At 40.1% G+C, this 23,414-nt stretch overlaps 1 protein-coding gene across 1 annotated transcript in view; it reads right to left on the bottom strand.

Moving 5' to 3' along the window:
* LOC146675130 (phospholipid-transporting ATPase ABCA1) overlaps window positions 1-23,414 on the bottom strand; it is a 202,693-nt gene that overhangs the window by 167,906 nt on the left and 11,373 nt on the right. Inside the window, exons 2-9 of the mRNA XM_085400190.1 lie at window positions 22,128-22,257; window positions 13,579-13,672; window positions 13,285-13,426; window positions 12,729-12,856; window positions 10,584-10,702; window positions 9,742-9,939; window positions 4,280-4,366; window positions 3,991-4,186 (exon numbers count right to left, since the gene is read on the bottom strand). Of these exons, the coding sequence (XP_085256316.1) occupies window positions 3,991-4,186; window positions 4,280-4,366; window positions 9,742-9,939; window positions 10,584-10,702; window positions 12,729-12,856; window positions 13,285-13,426; window positions 13,579-13,672; window positions 22,128-22,193 (1,030 nt within the window). The 5' untranslated portion in view covers window positions 22,194-22,257. The remainder of the gene's footprint in view (window positions 1-3,990; window positions 4,187-4,279; window positions 4,367-9,741; window positions 9,940-10,583; window positions 10,703-12,728; window positions 12,857-13,284; window positions 13,427-13,578; window positions 13,673-22,127; window positions 22,258-23,414) is intronic.

The raw sequence follows: 23,414 nt of genomic DNA on the forward strand, positions 1-23,414 counted from the left end.
CTCGTTCTCGAGGATTTTATGGAAGAAACATGTTTGGAGTTTTATTAAAGATAGCATCACCTAGTAGTGATTTTCTCTGAGCTGTCATTTGTGCTGGGGGCAATGTTACATTAAAAAATAACAAGTAACGTAATCTAGAACCATCCAACTGAATTAAATGCATTAAAACAGAATAACGCACTGCAGCTTTATAAATTATACATTTATGCACTTACGTAGACAGCAATTACACGCTCACCATGGACCAAATGCAGAGAGATAATTAATTCCTTCTGTTTCCTTTATCTAAATTATGTCTCTGTGTCTGTATTAAAATCAAGAAAGATGTTTTATTCAAGAAATTTATTCGTTATTTTCAAATTAACTATCGAATTCACATTTTTATACCCACAATCAGTCAGAAATTCATTATTCAACCACTAAAACTAATGTCAGGAATGAAGGTAAATAGCTGTGATTTGGCATTTTAATTTTAAAAATATTAATACGCTTTACTAATTTCTTCTGCTTTTTTCTAAAACTTCAAATTTCACAAATTACAGTAATTATATTTGGGCTTAAAACGTCATTTTGAGTAAGCGCGTGCATACTGGTGGATCAAGAAATATAAAAAGGATTTTGGTAATCACCTTACATTGGGCGGTGGCCTAATAATAAATTTGTTTACCACTGTATATAATTGCACCTATATGGATTCACTCATATTTATACATACACATATTTTTATATTTATAGAATTAGTCCAAAACTTTAAACTTTTACAATTGTGGTACTTTTATCCAGCTAAAACATGTTTATCCCCATGTGGTTAAAGCTACCATCCTTTAAATATATAAAAATAGATTCAGGTGCGCTTAAGCAGGTGCAAATGATTAAAAAAAGAGTCTGTTAGTCTTAAAGGATCCACCCATAAATCAAGATCAGACACATGGTCTGGCCAGGTCTTCTTTTAAACATCCAGGTGTTGGGTTATCCATAACGGTCGCCGTCCTGCTGTGAGAAAAACACACAAAGTTTTCGGACTGTTGCCAGGTAGACTATGACAGTTCAAATAACTTTAATCCACCTGCTAATCCGAGAATGCTTCAACAAGCAATAGAAACTAAATGATGTACTGCCACTTCTTTCCACAGTTAATGAGAAAATACATGAGCCAAGTTGCAAAAACATGGCCTACTTGGGAGACAAGAAAAACAAGGCAACAACCTGGTAAAGAGCCGCACTGTGACACCACTGCTTCGACGCGTCCAGACATTCATTTTCTTAGCCGTGCGGCTGGAACCTATCCCAGCTGACACTGGGTAAGATGCGAGGCGAGCTTTGAACAGTTCTTGAGCTAACACAGAGAGTCAGACAATTTTCGCTTACATCCACAGCCGTGGCCAGTTTAGAATAACCAGTTAACCCAGGAATCATCATCGTCTTTGGGATGTGTGAGGGCGAGGGAGCACCAGGAGGAGACTCACACAGGGACAAGGAGAAAAAGCAAACAACACAGACACACAACACAAAGCCTTCTAGCTGTGAGAGCAAACAACTGAGCTACAGGAGAGGAAATCCGTTAAGTGACTCAGGAACAATTTCTTTAAAAGTCAATAAACCTAGATGGAAAATTCTGCCATGCAAATGAATAACATAACATAAAATAGAGGAGAAGGATGCTTCTGCCAGCCTCGTGGCATGATCTCATTTGGGATAGACTGTCCTGCCATCTGATCAATCTCTCCTTCACACACACACAAACGCACACAGCATGTGGAGAGGAACTAACAACAGACAGATGAAGTGAAATAATGTTAATGGAGCTGGCAACAACAAGCGCTACGTTACGGTAAGTGCAGTAAAAGCTTCCAAACAAGTGCTACACCGAGCACAACGACAGCAAGGGTGAACAAGCAAGAAGGAGAGACGGAGAGAGCGTCATCGCCGTCAGAGCTTTTCAGTCATGAAGACAGAATCAGTGTGTGGATTTTTAAAAATGCCGTTGGGATCGCTCGAGTTTAAATGCCTCCAAACTGCTGTCAGTTTGCTTTTTAAGCTTCTTCTATGCTACATTAGCTCTCTAACTTCAAACTATAAAAAGTAAGCTGAACTGACTGGATCAGTCCACAGAGCGGCTCGTTGTCAACAACATCTGGACCTGGATAGTCGAAATATGGGATCAGTCCATTCTCAGTCTGTGATGATGTATTAGTGCTTATAGTTTTGAAGCAACACGTGCTACCATAAAGTTAATGTCTTTGGGAACTATTGTTTATTTCAGCAAGACAATGGTGAACCACATTCTGCACACTACTCTACCTTCGGTCTACTAAAAACATACGCTGCAGTATGAAACAATAACAGGGTGCCTGCTTACAGAAAATATCCCGTGAATTTTGTTGGGGCATGTTTCATGTTGCATCATTTATAGAATATATTCATCAGTTTCTACATTAGCTATTTGCATTTTGCAGTTGTATATCTGTTTCACTCGCATTTTGCAGAGGAGCCCATCCACACAGTCACCTGCTGACGCATGCTGAAGGTGGGCGAGGTGCAGATTTTTAAAGCTGAGTGAAGATACCACACTTTCTTCCAATGTGGCTACTTGGAGTAACTCCTTAATAAGGAGCACACTGCTGCAAGGTACGCATATCTGGCTGTCAAGACAACTACGAACCATGTTACCGTGTTTATACACTACTCAGTATGGATGAGGTATGAGAAACAATGGTGCACTAGCCATAGCACTTCTAGCTATGTAGGAAAATCTCTACAAATTTCTACAGTTCGCTTTTTTCGATCAAAATAAATCACCAAGCTGTCAACAAACCACTGCTTTCAGATGATTTCTGTTGATTTGGCAAAAACTGAAGAATTGAGCTGGATGGTTTTAAGTTGGTCCAAGTTTACTTAAACTGGGGAGTGTAACTTTTTGTGTTTTTTCGATATATATTTCTCACCCAGCTTGAACTTGGCTGTTCTTCAGTTGCAGACGACTTTAACTTCAACTACAAACTCACTACAAACAACTACAACTGCAGCCAAATCCATAACAGCACAGGAGAATTTGAGCACAAATGCTGACAATATGGCTGCCATGCTTGTCTTCCCTTTCTAAATATTACAAAAAATAAATAAATAAACAAACTGGCTCAGATCTCCCCCAAAAAAGTGCTAGTGACACCATCTGTCCTCTGTGGGAAGTTAAGACTGCCATATGTTCATTTTTAAGATGTCATATATTTGCGCCTGGTGCCAAAGCGCCACCCAGGCAATAACATAAGCTTCCACATGGGAGAAGCTGGTCTGGATTTTCATTCCCATTAAGAAAACATCGTCACGTCGGGGCAGGGAGTACGCGGCTTCTAAACGGACTGAGAAAAGCTGGTTTGATTAGCTATGGCTGTGACCGGCCTCTGACACATGCCTTCCTAATCAAACCCAGTTCAGCTCTGATGCCAACTGTGCCACAGGTGCCTTTTCCTGGATCTGCACAATTGGTCACATCCTGTGCACAGCTGACTGCACTGTGCAATTCAAAAAAAAATTTCCCACCTGCACCGATATTTCCACTACAGGAAGTACTGGTTCTTACCTTCTGTAGTTCTGCACTGTGTGACTCATCAGATGTACAGCAGTTATTTAAATGATGCATGTGTACTGCATTTTTATGCCAAATATCAAAATCCCTACAGAACAAAAAGAAAACTCCATTTGACTGGTCAGACATCCTGTGCACATACTGATCGAGCTCAACTCTCAGCTCTTTCTCATTTTTCAAACACTACACAGCCACGCAGTATGTCCGCGGCAGCAAAATTACAGCAAATCAATCGCAGTGTCCCGTGATGCTGCACATTATGCGCCACTGCCTTGTGAATATTCTCCATTTCCCAGCTACCATGACCGCCTACTGTGCTGTCGAGCTAAAATGCAGATAAATGATTAGGACAAAAGTCCTGTGTGACAGCTTTGCTTTACAAAGGAGCTTGCTGCAGCACTTACCTGAACTGTTGCCCGTAATGGAAATTGACGTCTTGTTAGCCATCTGTCTAGGTGAGAGTAAACCGAGGGTCATATTGGTGGAATTGGAGTCAGGCTGCTTTCCACACAGAAACATATTGATACTGCCAATCAGGTCGCCTTGGAAATTCAGTGAACTAGCAGCCTTAAAGGCCGTGGAGTTCTGCAACCTGGCCACCTGGAAATATCAAAGTAAGGACGAATCATTTTTAAGCAAAAGAAACACAAAAAACAACCAGTCATTTCACGTGTACGTGTTACAAGCACTAACCTCCTCAATCAGCGGTAAAGCATTTGCAGTGGTTTTTCCTATCAGCGTCGCCGCGTCTGCTGCATTCAGGTTCAAAGCTGCTGGAAGCTTAAAAAGGACCAAACAAAACAATAAATATAAATATGTGCTGGGAATAATATTGAGCACTACTTTTTTAAAAAGTGTACTTTTAGAAGTCCTCCAACTATCGTGGGCATGATTTCTACACCCCGACTCTTAAGTGAAATCCACATTTTAGCTAAAAACACTAATTCAGAATCAACCCTTTTAATTTAAGTGCCGTTATATTGGGAACACGCGCCATTTCTTTCCATTTTGACATGTAAGTTGAATCCGAGCATCACCATCCTAGCTCAAGCTAGTAAAAGTTACATTAAAATGACAAGTGCTACTGTGCGTTTCAGTGACATTATGAAGGTGTCCAGTGTGAGCCTAATTAGAAGAGTTAAATGGCATGCCCTTTCAACCACTGCCATTTTCATGCATCAAGGCGCAACGCTGCGGCTGAGTTTCTAAATAAAACTCAAATGCTAAAAAAGAAGTGGTCTGAAGCTCACCGTCAGCAGCAGCCTGCCTACTCATCGATTTTCGAGTGCTTCGCCGAGGATCACTTTTACTGTTAGTGACTGAGTGGAGGACGAGGCACGGAGACGAGACAGAGACTGTTTTATGGCAAAAACGTCTGAAAATCCCCCTCTCAGTGATGGTAGAGTGAGAGGGAGAGATTACAGCAGTGTCACATTAAGGTGAGCCATAGCAACACAACAGATTTGTCAAGCTCTCTGTCTTTCTGAAGTCTCAGATGGTGAGTTGACTCTAAAAACAAGAGGCTCCAGCCCTACCCCAGTGACCCTGAATTGGATAAGGGTAAGAAAATACATGGATAGATGGTCCATCCAACCATCCATCGGAGAAACCACACGTACTCGGATTGAATCAAAACACCAAGACAAAAATGAGGAATGCTTTTCATTCACTGTCGTTCACGCACATTACATCCTGATATTATTTCCAAAAAAATCCACCCTCAACCTTGTAAAAAGAAAACATCCAAATTACCCCTGGGCAATCACTACCTCAGTGATAAACTCTGACTTCTTCACTCGTTCTTTCCCTTATGTTACTGTTGTTATCGCAATCAATCAGCAACGTCGAGCCTTAAGTGCGAAGGCCTGATGCTCTTTCCCATCCATCTGCTTGAGGCGCTAAAGAGCTTTTCCACCGTATCTTGTCCGGCCTCTTCTTTTCTCTACGTCTGAAAGTGCCCGTGGGCTTAAATTGTTCAAATGCTCTCTCCTGTGAACTTCCTGCCTTATCACTTATTTATTGGATTTGCTGTCCCATATACAGCATTTTCTCTCAAAGATAAAGTCAAAGAAAAGTGCACACTTTCATCACCTCAAAAGGGAACAGAAAGATTTAATAGAATTCAAGTAAACATTGTTTCAAACAAAGTCTCATCTGATCACATGTGTTCCAGTGAAATTGCTGGAAAACGCAACAGTTTTCAAAGACAGTGGCGAACGGAGAAGTAATCCTAACATAATGAGGAACTTACTGAGTCACTACTTAGCATGTAAAACTAATATATTTCATAATGAAAAAGTAGCTCATTGTCTAAGTTCATAGCTAAATCTAAAATAATCATTATCATCATTATTAATCATAATAATCATCACCTTATGAGTCATTAATCTACTGGCTGGATCTCAAACAAATAATCTACTATTATTCATTGTAGTCCAGTTTAGAGGTTATTAGGGATGTGCTTATGAGTGACATGTTAATTACTAGATTGTGCTTTTGTAACTAACTATTAAAGATTACATGTACCAATTTCACCAGTTAGCTCTGCCTCAGAACGTAAGGCATGAAACTACATTTGGCCTTGAAGGACTTATTAGCGAGATTTACATTTTCTTCATCTTTCAAAGTCAGTCGGAGAAACCTAACATTTAACTTTTAAATTAACCCAGCTGGCTGACACAGAATATATTTGTCTTTATTTCAATTTCACAGTAATTAAACTCAAATAAGACATACAGAAAGAATATCCATAAATATTATCTTGTCCTTCAACGTTTGCTTTTTATTACTTAGGTCTCAATTTAGGGCGAGTATTGAGTTCAACTCCCACACGGAAAATGCAAAAGGAAGAATGGGAAATTCTGGCATTTCATTTTTGCTTAGGCATGAACTTCACAACATCACAGCCAATAATTAATGACCATAACCATCAATTACACCAACACAGGCGGACAGGATAGCCTCGTGGATTAGAAAGATTAACTCAGCGGTGGGGGGTTAGGCAAACCTTTCTTTCCCACCCTCTACAAATAAACTGTAGAGTTTGTAAAACAGCAGCTTGGTGCATAAATGTCTAACTTTACTTGAGAAGTTGCTAATAATAAATATGTAACATAAGGTCAAGTATTTTATATTCATTTTATTTTGCTACGGCTATACGCAACTGATCTTCAGTATGAGTGACGTCTGGCTCTAACTGACAATGTCAGCATGATGTCCCAGTGGGTGGGCATTAAATTAAACTTGGATGTAACCTGTTAGCCATAACAACATCTGGACATACTAAAAGGAAAAAAACTAGCTACACCAATCAATAGCTATGCAGCCTAGAAGGTGATACCATGGCAATCTCCAGTTGCTAAAGAACAATGTGTATTCCCTGGTGAGTGGGCATTGACTGCTAGGGGTGCAGATTACTGTGGTCACTCATAGTGCGCATGGACAACACCAACTTCTTCCAGTTGTATTGAAACTTGATAAAGTGTGACACAAACCAGGAACTGAGTCCTACAAAGCTGTGCCTTCCTGCAGCAAACATGCTGTTTGTGGTTGAAACTATCACATTTGTATCCGTTTTCATTTGGTAACACACTTGTTTGACTGCTGCTCAGAGAGCAGCTAGTGTGTGACTGTAGACAAGTTGATGTCGACCATGCGAAATACAGGCGGCTGCTAGCAACCAAAGCAATCCGGTCGTTAAGTCTGACGTCTATGGCATTATTGAGAGTTAAGAACTGTCTAAAGTCTTTCATCTTTAATAAAATGATCAGCGTTCTGCTCTACCAGGTGTAACAATTGAGTTTAACATCCAGGCATCCATGAAAACGGAATTTATGACATTTAACGGAGTTAGAAGTTAGCAGGACGTTAGCTCGCTAGCTTCTATCTAAATACAATATAGCATGTCCTGACTGCGGGTTTTGGAAACAAATTAAAACGTACATCTCTGTTATCACTTCCAGCATAAATGAAGACAGAAAACTAAACAGCAGTGACGTTTGTAGGGTTACTGAAGTTTGGCTAGCTGGTATATAATGATGTGCTACGTGACCGCTAGCGACACAGCTATGTTAGCATAATATAAACAAGCTAACTTTTTTTCCCACTCGATAAAAGTTAACGTGAGTGTTCTCAGTGGTCAGGAACAAATGTAATCGCATGGCAGGATGCTGTAAAAGGACCAAACTTCAGCCAGGAGAACAACTGAGATAATCCATCCACAATACGAGGTTAGTCATTCATATACTGCTGCATGGGCTGGGCTGTAGTTACATCCTAAGGTTTTACAAACTGAGCTTAAATAAATGATTAGCGGTAATAAAAGCCGAGGGAGGTCAACAGTGATCACTGATTGTTTTAGGAGCTTTTTGAGATTAAATAGAAGAAAATACATAACATTAAACATGTTAACAACTAGGGCTGCCACAAACGATTATTTTGATAGTCGACTAGTCACCGATTATTTTTGCGATTAGTCGACTAATCAGATCATGCATCCATTGGACGTAAAACGTACAGCTTATTGCACCAGCAGCATCTGCTCTTATATAACTATCATTAGCTTACAGCTTTAAGTGTTTACGGTATGTGCTAACTAAAAATAAAGACAAGATGATAGTTTATTAAATTTTAATGAAATTTGCAGATTCTTTCGGTGAAGTTTAATAAACTCCTTGCTATCTAAAATATAACGGGACACCGGAGTATATTCTCGAGCATCTCACACTTCTGATAACCAGTTGTTTATTCAGCTGTGTAAAAACTATAACTTTAATCTCAGCCAAACCGATTTACTCAGGAACAAATAAAATATTAAAAAAGCCAAACAATAACATTTTTAAGTTATCTAAGTGACTTATATATATTTAACCTGAGTAGCGACAGACGGCAGTGGGTTTGAAAACGATTTGGGTGAGCCTTGCCCCGGCTAACTATCGAGCTAGTGGGTAACAGACGTCTCCGAAAACGTCGGAGCGCTTTTGAAAATATGTGGTGTCTTGATAAACTGAGCAGATATTTGAGGTTTACACAGCTACATTCTCGCATGAAAATATGTTAAACGTTTATTTTGTGACCCAGAAAGAATAATAAGAGTAATATTAAAACTAACTAGCTGCCGCCATTGTTGGAAACTGAGCTGGGCTGCGCTATGAATTCTGGGACACAGCTTCTTCTTCTTCTTCGGGGTTAATGGCAGCTGGCATCCTTGTACATGCAGTGCTGCCATCTTCTGTGTCAGGCCGTTATTACACTCTTAAATCCTACTGCTTACCGGTATTCCTGCGTCTTTTGTGATCTTACAAAGCTTCAAACGACGCGTCGACTATTAAATCAGTCGTCGACGATTTTGATAGTCGACGTAATCGTGACTAGTCGACTAATCGTGGCAGCCCTATTAACAACACAAAAGCCATATTAAACGCAGACTACTTTAGGCCCGGAAGTAGGATTTGTCACGTCATCACTTAACGACCGGATTGCAAAGAGTGCCGGAGTGCATTTTTTATGACCAGTAACACGCAGGAATACACGTTTATCCCTAGCAACATGTGGCTGTCAGGTCTGTGTGACTGGGGCAAACAATGATCCATTGGAATAATTAGTCTTTAAAAGGGACAAGTATTCTGAGAATGAAGGGCTACAATATTCTCCCGTTGATGTGGTGCATCATGAGTGTTTGTGTTACATCAAAAATAAACAGCAAAAAGTTCTTAAATGCCAATTTTGACTGTTTGACACTGTTCCTGTCCCAAAATACTTGTTTATAAATGTAACGTATTTATAACAGATGCAGGATCAGACATGTATTAACATTTCCTTATATAAGGTAAGCACACAGAGGTCAAAATACATCATCCGAAATTGTGTTTCAAGTGCACCAGCAGTGGCTGACACATTACAAAAGCTTCATTTTAAATTTTTAATGGCACCTTCATTAGACCAGACAGCATAATTTGTAAGAATGCTAGATGTAGGTGACCTTGCAAAGAAGGAATTAGGGCTTTTTAAATGCCCAATCAGTGTAAATACTTTTCCAACAATGCACTATCCCTTCAGTTGTTGTTAATTGGGTCCAACTTACTATGCAAAAACTTCTTCAAGTCCCATCAAACAGAAATTTTAAAAGTTGTGAGACCTGTGGGGGGACAGCTCACCTCAGAGAGCACTTTCCTTGCATCCAGGTTTTGCAGGAGTACTTGCTGGGTGTTAATCAGCTGCTGTGGAGTCAGGGAGCAGCTGACATTCTGAAAAGCCTTCTTTTCAGCTTGGCTTCTAAATTGGACATACTGATCCAGATCTGTCCCCTCACACAGGATGCTCCTCAGGCTGTCTGGCCTCAGGATGCCCATCATCTGAAAAATAAACAACAGCCTCGGCAAAAGTTGGCAAACAGAAGAACTTTGGATCTGACCATATTTTATTTAATTATGTGTAGTATCCTTTGGGTTGCTGTGCAAGCAGATGGTATGCTAAATCGCTTTTCGGAACAGGAGCTAAAATACTGCTTTGATTTTAAATGTGTTTTTAAATCCACAGATATTTATACAAAAAAAGCAGAACTTCGTGCACCACAGTGGCAAAAGCAAAAAGTGTGATAGACACAAACAATAGCAAGCACACGTAAACTTCTGTAAGATCTTTATCTTCCTGTCCACACTGTATTCAGGTGCTACCGGAGCCCACTTCATCTTTTTTGATAAGACTTGCTATTAGACGAAGAACATTTGCAGACAACTGTGATTTCTACTGCAGCCGGCTTTAAATTACATTTTGTCAAACAAAAACTTGAGAACACTTTGTGATTACGATGTCAGAAGGAGCGCCACCTGCTGTTTCACCCTCATCTTTCCGAGTGCAGCGCTTGCAGCGCATTTGCTGTTTTGAACTTTTTTAGTAAAATCTAAATTCCTCTATTTACACAAAAAAGCTGTTGTCCCATATTCCTAATTAGCTGGGATTCTTAACACACTACCACCGTGCTGGTAGCGATACTTACTGGATTGATCTGAATCCGGGCATTCATGAGGCTTTCAGCCACCGCTGTTGGCACCGATAAATCTTGTTTCAGATGTGTGGAGAAAGTTTCATTGTCTCGTAGAATATTCCTCAGGATGACTGGATGAGTTTAAAGAGAAATATAGAGTTAGTGTTACTTTTTTAAAAAGCTGCTGTTTTATATGCATCAACATTTGATTGGCTCCTTTTTGACACAAGCCTTGTTTTGATAGCTTTGGCTATGAGTCCTCCTCGCTCACCATCTGCACTGCAGATATTCTGCAGCCAACAGGCTGTATGTCTCTGCCTCCGTTCTGTGTTTGGTTTCTATACTACTCTAAACAAATGGGAATGCATGCAGAAATCTGTGCGCCGAGTGTGCCATTTGCCCTAATGGACACCAATGCCAAACATGAAGGAGCGCCAAACCTAACAGGGTAGCAGCCCTTTCACCACGGAAGGTCAGTCCACACAAAGCACCAGAGGATTTATTCTGTTGTTGAAAGGACAAGGTTAAAGCTTAAGTCTCTGTCTTCAAAATCACTGCAGTGCAGCCAGTGGGGAAAATGTTACACTACAACATTAAATCTATAAAAATAAGAAAACCTCCTGTGTATCTCTATGTGTGCAGGTCTCAGAACAAAGTGGAAAAGCAGGAGCGAAGACTCTGATTTGGTTTTGTTATGCCTGTTGCTTTGAGTGGCATTACAGCCTGATAAATTTCAGTTTAAATGAGATGACAGTTGCAATTAAATCCTTCACTGGCACAAGTAGGGGGTGAACACTTGAGCTGCACGAGTGTGTGAGGGGAGACAATTTGTTGCTAAACATGTACCAGATTGTTAACCAGCCATTTTCTCCTGATTAGCAGCCAACAGATAGCATTTAAAAAAGAGGACGTTTCTAAACCAGTCCTCGCTGCACGCTGACAGTCACTGTAGCAGGGATCCTGCTAACAACACCATACTATTCAGCATGCACTCTCTGCTTGCTGGGCCTCCAACATTTGCGACTGATGCGGAGGGCCGGGGGTGGAGGGGGGGTGAGGGAGGGGGACATAATGTAATTAAATGATCACTTTTGTATTTGTACTACAGGCAAGTCAGTCAATTATCTGGATGGGGGAGGAAAGGGAGGAAGTCACTTGTGCCGGGCCATTCAGGGTTCAATTAGTATGAATGTTTGGTGAAAATAACTGGAAATAATTACACACTTTGATACACTAAGCTAACCTTATACAAGGCCTCGCGTCTCCCGCTGAGCACATATTATTATGCTCCCCCATCACTACAGGGGCATCAGGAGGGACTGACAGGGTTAGATTACGAGGAAGCAGAACATGCTCCGCGCTCTTCCCGAACACCGTTGGCTTTCTGATTGAGGAGACCACCGGAGTGTTTTTAATCAACCCGTGGCTTAAAAAAAGAAAGAAACAAAGAGGAGGACAACACAATCACCTTTGCTAGCGTAGTGTTTTGATAGTACTCCATTCCCCATTCTTGTTAGTGACCTTTTGTGCTCCCGCCTCAGACAGCGAGTCCCATTAATTACACCCCGGCTTAGATCTCTGATGGATTTAATCTTGTATATTACAAGCCAGCGACCCCTAAATGCAAATGGCCCACGAGCCGTTTGTTGAACAGCAGAAACCTCGCTCCCCCCTCACCCGCCCACCCCCGCTTTGCCTTTTTGCAAATTAGGTGCTGTATGAAAATCTGAATATCATCAGGCTAAATGAGCCTAATGCAAAGCAGCAACTTATCAAGACAAACGATCTGTCAGTCTGGATGGCAAATTGCATCATAAATAATCACACGCCATTGTTTTTGAGGGATAAAGGGGAATAACAAATCCTCCAACTTGTCATCCTCATGAAGGGGATACTTTTCTTGATGGAGAGTACTTAACAAAGGCAAAGCAGAGTGATTGTTGCTGATGCTGATTATTTATTATATCAATTATATTTTGAAGCATTAGTCAGTACCAGCAAAACTCTGATGCCTAAAAAGAAAAATGCACCCCTTGACCTTGTCGCTCGTCACCAGTTTCTGCAGTATTTCCTGATAATGGCTTCAAAATAGGTTTTTGATATAGCTCATCAAGATTTCAATAATCAAATGACCATTAGCGGTACCACTGAACTTACCATTAGCGGAGTTAGGCTGTGACAAAATTGAAGCCCACTGGTCAACACCATTTGCTAGCAGCTGGGCCCTGCTGAGAATAGATTTGTCCACTAGGGAAGTCTGCAGCTCTATCAACATCCCAGAAATTCTGGTGAATTGAAAAGAGAAAAAACAAACATTTACTCTAAATGTTCTTAAAAATATCAATATCAACAGTTTCTAATCTAAGCGCAGTGCATCACGCTAAGAGACATGAAGAATGCACATCATTTTTTGACATCTACGTGGTAGTGTCTTGTGAAATTGTCCCCCAGGATGAGACGGTAAAACTGCGACATATGCTAGTATGCTAACGTGTGCAAATTCAAAATGTGGGACATTTACGGAGTGATTGAATTATCTAAAAATAGTTGCTGTGCAGAAAACTGTCCAGAGGTGCACGAGAAGATGATCTTGAACAGAATATCAGCCAAATCAGCTGAGCTTTAGATTTTTAGTGGCCCATTCCCAAAACTTCGTAATCATGCCTCGTTTATAAATTCCTAAAAGACAGAAAAAGAACATCCCAGTACATACATGGAGTTGTCGAAGTTATTGACTTGGCCTGGTGTCTCTCCTGGAGTTGGATAAGGCAAACAGGGATTTTCAAGGTTGCACACCATACCCTGAATCCAGGGAATCACACCAGCTGATGGCATGGCTTTATTAGGGTAGTGACCTTTGAAAGGAATAGAGATGAATACTTATTAATCTAACCGTGTTCATGACATTTCTTTTTTCTTGTCCAAAATCTGCAAAAAGTTGACGAGTTAAAAGTTGTTAATGGATTCACAAAACAAAATGTATTATTGCAACTAGGCTTGTACTTACATTGGCCTTTGTAAATTGGTTGCGTAGTGGTCCGCACCCCCACCAGTATGAAGAAGAGAAACAGAGGCCACAGTATTTCAATGACCAGTCGCACCTACACAAAGGAAAAGGTATTTTCATTTGATTAATTTGCTGTGAATGATAGCGTGTCTAAATCTACTGATTTCTTTGCTTGCTTAGCAAGTATATTAGCTTACCTATAGCAGGTTAGCTTAGCTTAGCAAGTATATTAACTTAACTATAGCAGGTTAGCTTAGCTTAGCAAGTATATTAGCTTACCTATAGCAGGTTAGCTTAGCTTAGCAAGTATATTAGCTTACCTATAGCAGGTTAGCTTAGCTTAGCAAGTATATTAACTTACCTATAGCAGGTTAGCTTAGCTTAGCAAGTATATTAGCTTACCTATAGCAGGTTAGCTTAGCTTAGCAAGACAATAAAGCTTAAAATACAAACTTTTTTTTACCCCTGGTTTGGTATGGATTAAATTAATGAGATACCAGCTTATTTTATTACCTCTGGACAGAATCAAGGTAGCTGTTAAATATTAGGTCTCTCTCCTCCAAGTCTCTGTTAGTACATGACTTAATAATTGATCAACAAATCAATTTACTCTGCATTACATAAACCTGGTTGCAGCAGGATGATTATGTTAGTTTAAATGAATCAACACCCCCGAGTCGTTCTAACTACCAGAAATCTCAAAGCACAGGCCGAGGGGGGCGTTTGTGGCAGCAATTTTTCACACCAGCCTATTAATTAAGGAAAGACCAAGACATACTTTTAATTCATTTGAAAGCCTGATGCTTAGCCTCGTCCACCCCAGCTGTGAAACTCAGAAACCAGCCTTACTTGTTATCATCTATCGTCCACCTGGGCTTTACACAGAGTTTCTCTCTGATTTCTCAGACTTTTTATCTGATTTAGTGCTCAGCTCAGATAAAATAATTATTGTGGGTGATTTTAACATCCATGTAGATGCTAAAAATGACAGCCTCAACATGGCATTTAATCTGTTATTAGACTCAATTCGCTTCTCTCAAACTGTAAAAGAACCCACCCACCACTTTAATCACACTCTAGATCTTGTTTTAACATATGGCATAGAAACTGAACATTTAACAGTGTTTCCTGAAAACCCTCTCCTGTCTGATCATTTCCTGATAACATTTACATTTACAATAATTGATTACACAGCGGTGGAGAGTAGACTTTATCACAGATGTCTTTCTGAAAGCGCTGTAACTAAGTTTAAGAATATAATCCACCCACTGTTATCATCTTCAATGCCCTGTACCAACACAGAGCAGAGCAGCTATCTGAACGCTACCCCAACAGAGGTCGATTATCTTGTTAATAATTTCACCTCCTCACTACGTACGACTCTGGATACTGTAGCTCCTGTGAAAACTAAGGTCTCTAATCAGAAGTACCTGACTCCGTGGTATAATTCTAAAACACGTAGCCTAAAGCAGATGACTCGTAAGCTGGAGAGGAAATGGCGTGTCACAAGTTTAGAAGATCATCATTTAGCCTGGAGAAATAGTTTGCTGCTTTATAAGAAAGCCCTCCGCAAAGCCAGAACATCTTACTATTCATCACTGATTGAAGAAAATAAGAACAACCCCAGGTTTCTCTTCAGCACTGTAGCCAGGCTGACAAAAAGTCAGAGCTCTTTTGAGCCAACCATCCCTTTAACGTTAACTAGTAATGACTTCATGAACTTCTTCACAAATAAAATTTTTATCATTAGAGAAAAAATTACCAGTAATCATCCCACAGATGTAATATTATCTACAGCTACTCTTAGTACCATTGATGTTAAGTTAGACTCTTTTTCTCTAATTGATCTTTCTGAGTTAACTTCAATAATTACTTCCTCCAAACCATCGACGTGTCTTTTAGACCCCATTCCTGCAAAACTGCTCAAAGAAGTCCTGCCATTAATTAATTCTTCGATCTTGAATATGATCAACCTATCTCTAATAATCGGCTATGTACCACAGGCCTTCAAGCTGGCTGTAGTTAAACCTTTACTCAAAAAGCCATCTCTAGACCCAGCAGTCTTAGCTAATTATAGGCCAATCTCCAACCTTCCTTTCATATCAAAAATCCTTGAAAGAGTAGTTGTCAAACAGCTAACTGATCATCTGCAGAGGAATGGTTTATTTGAAGAGTTTCAGTCAGGTTTCAGAGCTCATCACAGCACAGAAACAGCTTTAGTGAAGGTTACAAATGATCTTCTTATGGCCTCTGACAGTGGACTCATCTCTGTGCTTGTCCTGCTAGACCTCAGTGCAGCATTCGATACTGTCGACCATAATATCCTATTAGAGCGATTAGAACACGCTGTAGGTATTACAGGTACTGCACTGCAGTGGTTTGTATCATATCTATCTAATAGACTCCAATTTGTGCATGTAAATGGAGAGTCCTCTTCACAAACTGAGGTTAATTATGGAGTTCCACAGGGTTCAGTGCTAGGACCAATTCTGTTTACATTATACATGCTTCCCTTAGGCAGTATCATTAGAAGACATAGCATACATTTTCTTTTTTTTGACACTGTAATTTTTATTGATAGTTTTGTCACAGTTTAAACATAGACATGTATTGCCATAGCATACATTTTCACTGCTATGCAGATGACACCCATCTCTATCTGTCCATGAAGCCAGATAACACACACCAATTAGTTAAACTGCAGGAATGTCTTAAAGACATAAAGACGAGGATGGCCGCTAACTTTCTGCTTCTTAATTCAGATAAAACTGAGGTTATTGTACTCGGCCCTGAAAAGCTTAGAAATATGGTATCTAAGCAGATTCTTACTCTGGATGGCATTACCTTGGCCTCCAGTAACACTGTGAGGAACCTTGGAGTCATTTTTGACCAGGACATGTCCTTCAACGCACATATTAAACAAATATGTAAGACTGCTTTCTTCCATTTGCGCAACATCTCTAAAGTTCGAAATTTCCTGTCTCAGAGTGACGCTGAAAAACTAGTTCATGCATTTATTACTTCCAGGCTGGACTACTGTAATTCATTATTATCAGGATGTCCTAAAAACTCACTGAAAAGCCTTCAGCTAATCCAAATGCTGCAGCAAGAGTACTGACAGGGACTAGAAAGAGAGAGCATATTTCTCCTCTTTTGGCTTCCCTTCATTGGCTTCCTGTTAAATCCAGAATTGAATTCAAAATCCTGCTCCTCACATACAAGGTCTTAAATAATCAGGCTCCATCTTATCTTAATGACCTTGTAGTACCATATCACCCTATTAGAGCACTTCGCTCTCGCTCTGCGGGCCTACTTGTTGTTCCTAGAGTATTTAAAAGTAGAATGGGAGGCAGAGCCTTCAGTTTTCAGGGCCCTCTTCTGTGGAACCAGCTTCCAGTTTGGATTCGGGAGACAGACACTATCTCTACTTTTAAGATTAGGCTTAAAACTTTCCTTTTTGCTAAAGCATATAGTTAGGGCTGGACCAGGTGACCCTGAATCCTCCCTTAGTTATGCTGCAATAGACGTAGGCTGCCGGGGATTCCCATGATGCATTGAGTTTTTCCTTTCCAGTCACCTTTCTCACTCACTATGTGTTAATAGACCTCTCTGCATTGAATCATATCTGATATAAACCTCTGTCTCTCTTCCACAGCATGTCTTTTATCCTGTCTTCCTTCTCTCACCCCAACCGGTCGCAGCAGATGGCCACGCCCCTCCCTGAGCCTGGTTCTGCCGGAGGTTTCTTCCTGTTAAAAGGGAGTTTTTCCTTCCCACTGTCGCCAAAGTGCTTGCTCATAGGGGGTCATATGAATGTTGGGTTTTTCTCTGTATCTATGAAGCACCTTGAGGTGACTTTTGTTGTGATTTGGTGCTATATAAATAAAATTGAATTGAAAATTGAATTTAATTGTTTCTCTATTTCCAATCTATATGTCAAGCTTAGCTAATTGGAGTTTGAGCTGTAGACTAAGGGCACCAGCTGTCTAACTCAACCATAAAAACACTCTAATGCCAGTGACTAGCAGCAGGTGTTGGCGGTGTTCTGCAGAAAAAACACTGGTTATATTAATTAAAACTTCAAAGCTACCGAGTTGTTTACAATTTGAAATTATTATTCAAAGACGTACATGTCTATTGCTATATATACATATATTTTCTGCAAAGCCAATAATGCTGATTTCTGAGTCAAGAACCATTAAAGATTGACAGAAAATAACTTCATGCCCTGAATAGGTGAGACTTTTCATCTCCCAGTATATTTACAATGTAGATACTAAGCATAAGATTGAGAGAGGAGTCTCTGCTTGTGACTCCCCAAGCTGAAGCTATCACTCACTCCTTATCATCGCCTTGCCCACTCAATCCTCTCCTGGATGAAGAATGTCAACCACTTTCTTACTTTAATACAACCACTTTATGCCTGCTAGCAGGAAAGTGCCCCATGTGACACGACAGCTTTTCATTTTAACTTAGTATAATACATACACCAGTCGGCCACAACATTAAAACCATCATGGCCTAATGTTTTTCAGCAGAAAACTGACTGCACTGAACTGCATTGCCTCTGCTAGCAGCCACTCGCCAACCCCTCCCTGCTTAAAAAACATACCTGCTTCCATTGCTCTCCATTGTAGCTACTATCAGAAGTGCACAGGGACATGCATATGTGTCTGTGTTTTCTGACATGGCTCCATCATAGCCAGCTTTAAGGTTTGTGCTATAGTAGCTGCACAGCACAGCCTTTGCTCCCTACATGCATCAATAAACCCTCATGGGTTTGCTGGTTGTTCATTGCACCTCTTTTTGTACGCACTAACCAGAGAGCCAAGAAGCTGTTTTAGTGTTTTACAGATGATTCAACCACCTGTTTCTGCTTCTAACGCATAAACTTCAAGAACAAGCCTACTCACTTGCTACCTAATGCAGCCCACCCTTTCACAGGTGCCACTGGAACAAAATAATGAGTGTCATTCATTTCACTTCTCAGTGGTTTTAATATCGTGTCTGATCAGTACCTAGTCTTTTTTTATTATAGTTATTACAGGTTCAAGCTTACACCTTTACCAAACTCACCTACACGGTAACTCTTACAGTGCTGTCAATGTGAACGTTTCTTTACGTGTCAAGTGAGGGTAACACACGCTCTAACACAAAGCCTGCTATGAAGTGGTTTCAGCAGAGTTATATGCTTCTCCACAAATAATTACACAGCATATATAAAAATCGAACTGTTAAAACTTCAGCTCATTCTTCCTTGACTTGTAAGTGCCAACTTCCTGCCAGCTGGGGTTTGCATGGCCCTTGTTACATTCATCACTCACCAACTCCCAATCTTCATGCACTCCCAGCGTTTCTGTTAAAGTAACCAGCTTAGAGCAAACGGCTGGAGAGCCTCAGTCAGCAAACTCCCCCCTATTAGCGCTTCTGCAAAATGTTCGGACTTTGTATTTGACAGCACATCCAGATAATAAGTGAAGACATCCGTTATTATCTTCATGATTAAAGCGCAGAGCAGGCAGAGGTGAAGAAAATGCAATAATATATATTGCTTGCTTTGCCGTGGCACCATGGAGACCTTATAAGTGAGTCTGAGCACATTTCATTTAGTTCACTTGGCATTTAGGGATATAGTGAATCTTCAGTTGTAGAATTTGTCAATGAATAAAACTGCAGAAAATCACGTTGCATATATTTCAAAGAAACTAGATAGAATTTAAAATGTAGACCTTTAATTCCTTCTAGTCTATGTGCCAGTGAGGATGTAGCTCTGCTGAGAGGGTGAATTATCATAATGTATGCCAAAGAAAAGGCCGGGAGAGGGAACACAGATCATGGGGGACTTTCTCAATGTCTGGCTCCCCAGGCATTTGCCATCGGACACTAGAGTCTTTGTGAATAGATAATCTTCTCCTATGAAATTATGTGGAATGCTGGACCATAAAATCAGTTTCATGCCTGTTATAAAATCTTAAAATGCTTGGTGAGGCATTCATATAATTGGTCATTAACCTCCACAAGCCCTCCAGAAGCACCATTGTCCTTGCTAACTCCCACTGGTTTTGTCTAATAACAATATTTCATGTTGACATTGGCCAAATATCCTACATCCCATGCACAAAACCGCTGCTGTCCTCTTACATATTATTGAGGAAAAGTAGTTGCATATTTCTCCCTGTTACAAAAAGAGCCCACACTGTTCTTTCTGCTGGTTTGTAAAATTAACAAGGGAGGAACGTTTCCCAGAAATAAAGTTGTAAAATTGCAAATGACTTTGCCTTGAGTTATTCCAAGAAAGTACGAACTTTGATGAAATGTCTGAAGATGTCGTTTGTTCTGCTCAGGTAACAGGCACACTGCTGCGCTCGAACCCCCAACAAAACAAGTGGGCGGATGCGACTGCGAGGGTATAAATCAAACACATTGCAGCTTTCTACAGCAGCAATATCTGCCTCTAACAAGGCTTACAAGATTCCTTGACAACCGGTCGAGGCCCTTGGAATGCCGCTGCAACTGTTATCTTCCCGCAGCATGTGAACTGCTGGTCAGTGCGGGTGATACGGCAGGCAATTATGTCCGCCCACGTACGCGAGCAAGGGACAATTGTTTGAAAAAGTTTTCTGAATGAAATACATTTACTAGGCTCGCATTCATATGAAAAGAATTCTGATATTGTTTCTTATAAATCTAAAGCTTTATTATTTTTACTTAAATTAGAAATGCTTCAAGAGAAGTGTGCACAATTTTCAAGAAAAATTCAGCTGCTAACTCTTGAAATGGATAAAGTGTCTTGTGTGGTAAGTGCCAAAACAAAACAGATATATAAGATGAGCCAGATAGGGGTAGGAAACAGCATTTGCGTCCTCCTCGTCCCTTTCAAACAGGAAATGGTCAATATTTTGTTGTTCGTCTTCGACTTGGCATTTATGTGGGGGTTTTTTTAATGTGTATGAGCACTTGTTACATAAATGTTTGAAATAAAGATTTGATTGATTGACTGAGTTGTTTCAATGAGAGAAGATCCTGTAACTTTACAGTTTAAGTCCTGTAACAGTTAAAGTTTAAGTTTCATAACTTTTTTTAATTTGAAAAGAATATTTAGCATTTAAGAAAAGTAGATTTTGCTTTGTTATAGTGGCAAATTCTTATTGGCATGACACACTTGGAAAATAATTGGAAATTGGAATTGGTCTCTATAGTGTCTCTATAGTGACATTACAGCTGGCCACACTTGTTGTTATCATAACTTGATAACAAGCTTGAAGTGCTGACTTAACATAAGAAGCAAAAGTATCTACGGGACTGCACACACCCAGGACACCGGGTGTTTAAGCTGCTGCCGTCTGGCAGGAGGTTCAGGCTGCTGAGGTCCCGAACAAATAGACTCAAGGACAGCTTTTACAACAGGGCAATAGCCCTGATCAATGTAAATAGCTGACCTGACTGGATACCTCCCTGGACTTTTTAGGGGGAGGTAACAATGTTTAAAACGATAACAATAATATTTATATTTATAACAAGGTGCAATAATAATTAATGTGCAATAATAACAGTGTGCAATACACATACACTTATTCTTCTTTTTTATACTAAGTTAATATACTGTGTTGTGTTGTTTGTTACGTTGTGATGTGTCATATCGTGTCGTGTTGTGTTATATGTAGTGCCGACATAGGACAGTTTTTCCAATTTCATTGTACTACTGTACTATGTATGACTGTGCAATGACAATAAAGAGTTATCTTATCTTATCTTATCTTATCTTAAAAGCAGGTGAAATCAGACGAGGTGTAATTGCTGAAAACATCTGATGTTAAGTTGAGTCCCTTTATGAGCACTTAAAGTGCTGAAAATGCTCATGAATGCACAACACCTAAAAAACCTAACAGCTTAAGGTGAAGCGGTGGACGTGTCTGTCAGTGAAGGAATGAAAACAGCAAAAATGTCAGCTGAACTGTAGTCAGTGATAGTAGTTCCCTTCTGTACTTAAATCCGAGGGCAGCAGAGATATGAGAAAGAAAATTTGGCGTATTGCTTGAAAAGTGAAAATGAATAACCTTTAATTGTGTGGTCATGTTTTCGTAAACTGTAATGACACTACTCTTTATGGGTAACAGTGGTCAGGTCGTTCGTTGGAGAACAGAAAGAAAATTTGCCCTTCAAACAAAGTGTTTAACATTTGTCACTCCCTATTCATTTCCACTGGGCCAAAGACTGGCTTTGTTAGAAGTAAAATCCAGCCAATGTGACATAACATGCACAGGAGATGGATCACCAAAAATTGAAGGTGACACTTTGAATTGGTCGGCATTAAGGTAAGATTGTTCTTGTTCTCTAAGGGGAGAGTTAAAGGGGCTTACTTCTATAGTAGACAATTTTCCTAGTAAATCCCTCCTATTACCTTTCCCTCCCATGAATAACTTAGTCGCCCTTGATAACACAACCCTGGGACCACATCCTCATTTTCTCTCCATTGCTGACCAATTTTAGCAGATATAGGTTGATTTGCAAAGCGGTGGTGGTGGTGGTGTTAGTGCACAGAAGTGTACCTTTTGTCTCTTCCGTAGAGTGAAGTTCTTCCACAGGAGCAGAGTGAACTGCGTCAGGAGACCCATTACGGCTTATCCTGGCAATATCCTGCCAAAGTGTCGCTATGGCAACTGGCCCACTTAATAAACCCTGGAGGGAATAAAAGGCAGAGTTTGGTTTTAATACAGAAGAGCAATGCATCTTGGGGGAGTGCCACTAATCATTCACTTCCCCAGGCCTTGGGGCTTATGGTGCAGCACCTGTTCTAAGAATTATTATCACCTACACTCAGCACATCTCAGGATGGGGGCTCAGCTCGTGGAGGTTACGCAGTTCGGGTCTAGCAGTCAAAGAGTCTTTATTAAGGACCGTGAGGGTGTTTTATATATACTGCTTATTAAACAAGTATATCAAAGCAAAATCTCTTTTTTTGCTGTTGTTTTGCCTTTAAAGGAGGAACGTAGACTCTAGTCTTTGCCTCATTGACTACACTTGTGCAAATTCCCTGTCTATTAATCAGTCTCTTTAGTGACCAGAGAACAATAAAAGTCAGGGGGGAAAAATACATGGGCAACTGCATCACTTTTCATGTGGACCAAAGACTGCCATAAAATATTTATTACATATTTTACTATCTACTCACCCCTGATTACACAGATAATAAACAAATAGGTCTGCTGTGTCATTTTTACACTGCTACATCATGTATGACCTTTATTAAAAACTCCACAGCTGACAGTCCTCCCACTGACTACAGTTAATTTATCTGCTCGTCGTGGCATCCGAATCAGTCCGCTTAGTTTCATGCGTTCAAAGAAAAGGCACATGCTCAGGTGTAACATATGCCTACGGATTCCTACGTACGGGCATTAGCCTGCGTTTCTACATCAATTTACAGTTTTTATGCGAGCAATTAATGTAAGAATGGTCAATTTGACTACACATATAACCGCAGCAGCTGGGCACGCACACATTTAACATAAACATTTATAATATATTAAAAGAAAACAGTGGAGGACTCACACATACATGATTTTCTGTTAGAGAGCACACTGCAAAATGTGACAACTTTACTGATGAAGTCATACATCATCTGTAAACATTTACAAACAATACATGAAATAAACATGTAACATTTTTCCATAATATATTAATAATTTATTTATTCTGCATTTTTCTTAAATGCAAACATATTTAATACTTATACACCTACAGTATCATAGTTACAAAAGGTAAGGGCCCATATGCAAAACTTTCTGCAGGTGTTGATGACAAACTTGCTCCATCACGCTGGTGTGACTGTTTGC

This window comes from Rhamphochromis longiceps, linkage group LG3 (genome assembly GCF_057381845.1).
Source record: "Rhamphochromis longiceps isolate RC_006_pf linkage group LG3, R_longiceps_female_GT1.1, whole genome shotgun sequence".
Classification (NCBI taxonomy): Eukaryota; Metazoa; Chordata; class Actinopteri; order Cichliformes; family Cichlidae; genus Rhamphochromis; species Rhamphochromis longiceps.